The following is a 5,227-nucleotide window of genomic DNA, read 5'->3' as shown; positions in this document are numbered from 1 at the left end:
GGCTAGTGGTGACTTTTTTTTTTAGGTTTTCGTGTCTAGTTTACTAAGTTTTTTGTCTGGTACATTATGACAAACCCAATTTTGCAACTAATTCTGATTATGCGAGTTTGGAGTGCCTTGACTTTTCTTGTAGACTAGAAGATTTGTTCAATTTTGGATTTGAACTCAAGGATCATAGATTTTGACGAAACAATATGTTAAGATTTTCAAAATTGATTCTAGGATTCCTAGGAATCCATGAAACCAGAAAATGGTGTTCTAATCCTATTCGTTTTTCATAAACACTTGGTTTATGATGGGAACAAGTTTTGATGTAGATCAAACGAGTTAACGTGGTTGAAGATCTAAATAATGCCTTAGAATAAATTTTGTAATCTACTTGCAATATTTTCTTTTTTAAGGATGAAATCATGTAAATCTTTGGCTAGTTAGAGTTGATTTTATTTTTTAATTGTTAGATAAAAATTATTGATATTTGTATGATTCTTGTTAAGATTATCTCATGATAACTTAAAAAAACATAATATTATAGATGCTGAGTTAATGAGTTAATAGTTATACCCTCAAGATTATTTTGACACAAAATTCTAATTAAGGAAACAATGGCTAAAGTAGAACAACTATTAATGTGGAATCTTATGATTTATTATTTTTATCTTTAAAATTTAAATATGTTAAATATTTTTTTTCACTAACACCGGCAAAAACGGTTTATATAAATTTTGATATCCCTGACACAAATATAATTTTGAAAAAAAAATGCAAAACTCCAACATGCTAGGCTCATACTTTAGAGAGTCGAATTTCAAGTAGTTCGAAAAGGGCATAGGAACATTCATCTTCAGTCAAATTGGGTTTTCTTGATCTTTAATTTTAAATTTTATTTAATCTTGTACCAAATCTAATCTAATCTAATCACGTTTTTGGCCGTCATACTTATTATTTTGTGCATGGCAAAGATTGCTGTTATTCGCACCATTGCTCTGCCTTCGTTCCAACTCCTATGTGTGTCCCAACCTATTTGGAGTAACTCTTCAAAGATTCTTTTTCGTTTATGTATCAATGTCATGATTTGCAATGGGTTCCGGAATCACCCTCATCTTCACATGCTTTTCTCATACAACCATACTATCCAGCCTCTGATGAATCAAAGAAACAAAAACAAGCACATATATTGTATAAAATGAACAAGTTCAACCTTGAGTCTCCATTGTAAGCTCTTCACAGTGAAACATTAATTCGTTTTCAAATCTTTGCAAAACAAAACGCTCTTCCGACAATATAATATTGGTAACATAGTATTTCTTATCTGAAAAAGGCTTTCTACCTGTTCTTCCAGCCCGATGTAAATAATCGATAGCAGTTTTTGGGAGGTCGAAGTTGTATATGTGAGTAGTTTCTGGTAGATCAATCCCCCTAGCTACAATATCTGTAGACACAAGGAGATAGCCATCTCCTTTCCTCACATCCTGCAATTTTTTCAGAATAAGAATGTTTTTAATAAAATGATTGAACTACAAATAACACATGATGGTATGAATTTCAACTGTAAATTTGGAAAGAAATAATTATATCTTTCCCCTTTCCATTCTCCCCTACAATCCCTTAACATAAGAGTCAAACAATAGGGAATTGTTAAAAAACAACTTTTGATAGAGGAAGGAAGAGGTAAATGTTACATAAAAACTTCTCCAATTTTCTCTCTTTCCAACATCTCTCTGCTAACTAGTATTCTTCATACACCAGAACGACCACAGTGCTTTTTATCTACCCAACTTCGTTCATTTTTCTTCTTTTTTCTTTTCACATAAAAGGAATCATATAGTTTTGTTAGAAAAATCAACTAAATTAATTAGCAAAAATCTCAGCATGCTTTTATTTAGAGGGAATGGGACAGGCCGCACTCAATCAGAGAAGAAATAGAGAACATTTACTGTGAGTGAAGCTGCACGTGAATTGAAATTCATGTCTTCCTCCAAAAGAAGGATATCTAAAGGACCTTCATATGAAGCCCTCAAGAAATCAATTAAAACAGTTGTTGAGGAGGCTTGCCCAGACTTTTTTGACTTCTCAGACTGCACAGAATTGCGGAGAAATAACTAGTTGTGAAATCATCAGAGAAACCCAGAAAGTTGAACCTAAAGATTGTGGAAGTTCATATTAAAACCTATTACAATCCTACTTTTCCTTTCATCCATGAACACATAAAACTCTATACTTTATACATCTTTATATAGAGAGATTTAGACTGGAACCAGCAGGTAACATGATCATATCCAGAAAATGTCCTTCATTGAATATCAAGTTGAAGTAAAGCATTCATACAAAAAAGAGAAACCCAAACCTATTTTCAGGATAACAAAATATATAAATTGCATCATCTCAGAAATCAACACTTGAAGAAGGATTAAGCCATACATACCTGCTCACCAACAAAAATAATACCAGACTCAGGCAGATCTGATTGTAATAAAGATAACAATACTTGATGTTTTGCTTTTCTACCACATATCTGTGAAGATCATAAACAATCAAGGGTTCATAAACCAAGAGCAAGATGCTAGAACCGAAAATAGCATTTGGTAAAACATAATCATAGTAAATACATATGATACTCAAAATTTTCTTACCACAAATCTATGATATAGGCATGCTGGCATTGGCATAATTCGATTGACATGGACATGAACAACATCCCCCTGTAGGTAATACAGAAATAGTAATGCAAGAGTGAAAACCAAAAACAGAAATAGTCTCAAACAGGATGACACAAAAAGAATTGTTAACAAATTAACCTTTGTCCACTTCTGCTGAATGCAGTCGTGTATAAATCGTCTATGCTGGAGGATGGATGCACTGGCAAAAACAGTTTGACGGTTGTTACACGAGGAATATGATGTCAAAAGCTTCCGGAGAGAACTAACTTGTTTGGATGATTTGAATAAAAAATCAACCTAACAGAGGAAAAAAAGAGTATGAGACCTCATTCTTCAAAATAAATAAGTTTCAATGAAACTTGAATACACTGAAAATACAAATATCATTCAAACAACTGTGGTGTTCAGCTTGAAATTCTAGGTTGAAAGTTTACACGCAAATGTTGCTCTCAATCAGATACAGATTATAAACAAGTTAACTAATTAAAGGAGGAAGAAGCTTATAGTAATGTAATTACCTCATCAACCACCAATACTCGCAAAGAATCAAGCTTAAATATCTGCTTTTCAAGCAGCTGGCTCAAACTTCCAATTGTTGCTACCACAATAGCAGGTGGTTCTGCCTGAAAAATGTAAACATTGGAGGAAAATAAATGAACGAATTAAATATGCGTAAAACATGATCATGCCATCCATTTTCATGTATACTGCCACAAATTTTGCACAAAAAGAAGAGCTTTCAAAAAAAATTTTACTTCAATGTTAAGAGAACACCTTGAAGATAATAGGTCATCAAACTTTACCCAAGGGACACTTTCATTGTTTCTCAATAAAATTAGAAAGGATTGAAAGAGAACAGAGTTCCATTCTTTATCAATTACTTATCAGATAGTTATACATTGTCAAAACTAATCACTTCCTATTGGACAATCTTTTTAACTACTTTAGAATGATGATAATGTTTTGAAAAAACTATCCTGTAATCTAGACAGACATTTAGGCTTTGCTTGGTATGAAAGATAAAAAAGGAGTGACGAGAAAATTTGTTAATGAAATGGTTAAGCTACAAAGTAGGAAAGTGGTTGTGAATTTTAACCATTTTGATTAAGAAACTCTCCATTCTCGCTCCTTCCCAAACTCATACCAAGTAAAAAGCCTTAACAAACAGCATAAAAAGAACAAAGCACCTTGAGCCAACTTTTATGTCTCCTCAACATTCCTCCATCTAAAAGCGCCATAACAGTATATGACTTCTGTTCTAGTTCGGGATCCATGTGCCTTGCAGCAGCCAACATCCTAGCCACTTTCGTGATCTTGATCATACAACAAACACCAAAATTTCCATTATAATACTGCTACTATCACATTCACTTCATAGAATCCAATTCAGTAAACTACATATTTGTCCGAAATAGCACATAGATAAGCAATAGAACTTGAAATATTAAAATAATAAAAATGAAAAATCTTACTTGCATGCCAAGTTCCCTGGTGGGAACCACAATTAGAGCTTGAACAGCCGATTTTTTAGGATTTATTTGAGAATAAATTAACAACAAGTAAGTCAGCGTCTTCCCTGAACCTGTCTAGAGCACCACTAATAAACCAAACGTTAGATTAAATCATCATCTCAGCCAAATCGTTTTCTTTTCTTCCAAATATATATAATTACGAATTAGATTTATAGAAACTATTTTAACCGTATGAAAAAGATAAAACCGTATGAACATTGAAAATTAATAATAGAAATACATAAAACAATGATTTGGAAGAAAAGCAACCTGAGCATGAAGAATGCAATCGTTTCCAGAGAAGAGAACAGGCAAAGCTTCCCTCTGTACATCTGTTGGCACTAAATATCCAACCTCTTCCAGTCTGAAACGCCACCGCATCAGTAAGAAACATACCCCCAATATTTTAAGAAATTAACAAAACAAAAGGGAGGTACAAATTGTAGAAGGCGATGGAGGTGGAGCAGAAACTTGCCTACGTAGCACATTGCCCGGCACATGATCCTGGCAAATTTCACGAAGAGTTGGAGAATGATTATTACTATTCCTTTCCTCCAGCTCTTTAGCTAGTAGAAAAGATTTAGAATTGGGCAAGCAGAAGAGAGCATTATCGTTTGAGAATTTTTGGGATAAACAACAAAGATTGAGGTAAGGTTTTCGTGATTGAAGGAAACCAGAAGCCCTTGGTTTCGAGTACGGTGCCGTTTTGGTTATAGCCAGAATCTGGGAGGCTGAATTTGAAGCCATTTTCCTGGTATTTAGAGTGGAGAGGGCATGGGATGATGATTATAGACATCAAAAGTTTTTATGGTAAGTCCCACATCTCATAGATTATTTAGGGCTGAAAAAGCCGTGGAGTGAGCTCCTTAAAATAAGGTTTTTTTTATGTCAAATTCATTTCCAGTGTCCATCTTTTTCTCACATTGGATAATTTATTTATCCTAATTTGGAGTAAAGATAGACAGAAGAAACTAAGTTTCCTTTTTAAGTTTGTAATTACATTTTTATCCTAGTAATTTTTTCATAGATTATTTTATAAAAAATTTAGTTAAAAAATAT

At 33.2% G+C, this 5,227-nt stretch overlaps 1 protein-coding gene across 5 annotated transcripts; it reads right to left on the bottom strand.

Annotated features, from left to right (window-relative positions):
- Window positions 1–778: 778 nt before the first annotated feature.
- LOC105776043 (DEAD-box ATP-dependent RNA helicase 58, chloroplastic) lies at window positions 779–5,019 on the bottom strand. 5 transcript variants are annotated; one of them, XM_052621574.1, is made up of 11 exons: window positions 4,644–5,018; window positions 4,439–4,532; window positions 4,130–4,243; window positions 3,845–3,970; window positions 3,176–3,280; window positions 2,796–2,954; window positions 2,631–2,699; window positions 2,423–2,512; window positions 1,935–2,075; window positions 1,328–1,469; window positions 779–1,139 (listed from the first exon to the last, which is right to left on the bottom strand). In XM_052621574.1, the coding sequence occupies exons 1-11, from the start codon at window positions 4,913–4,915 to the stop codon at window positions 1,129–1,131; spliced, it is 1,323 nt and encodes a 440-aa protein (XP_052477534.1). In that variant the 5' UTR covers window positions 4,916–5,018; the 3' UTR covers window positions 779–1,128. The 5 variants fall into 5 exon arrangements, with proteins under 5 accessions (XP_052477534.1, XP_012453960.1, XP_012453962.1 ...); XM_012598506.2 differs by lacking the exon at window positions 779–1,139 and having other exon boundaries at window positions 1,148–1,469; XM_012598508.2 differs by lacking the exons at window positions 779–1,139; window positions 1,935–2,075 and having other exon boundaries at window positions 1,148–1,469; window positions 4,644–5,019.
- Between the last annotated feature and the right edge of the window lie 208 nt (window positions 5,020–5,227).

This window comes from Gossypium raimondii, chromosome 10, assembly GCF_025698545.1.
Source record: "Gossypium raimondii isolate GPD5lz chromosome 10, ASM2569854v1, whole genome shotgun sequence".
Lineage (NCBI taxonomy): Eukaryota > Viridiplantae > Streptophyta > Magnoliopsida > Malvales > Malvaceae > Gossypium > Gossypium raimondii.
Note: the sequence above shows the minus strand (reverse complement) of the source record. Positions and strands in the feature narration are given on the sequence as shown.

Coding starts and splice junctions, on each gene's coding strand:
- LOC105776043 (XM_012598506.2), bottom strand. CDS start 4,915: ATGGCTTCAAATTCAGCCTCCCAGATTCTGGCTATAACCAAAACGGCA. Junction 4,533..4,643: donor CCGGGCAATGTGCTACGTAG/GCAAGTTTCTGC, acceptor GTGGCGTTTCAG/ACTGGAAGAGGTTGGATATT. Junction 2,513..2,630: donor GCCTATATCATAGATTTGTG/GTAAGAAAATTT, acceptor TGATCTTCACAG/ATATGTGGTAGAAAAGCAAA.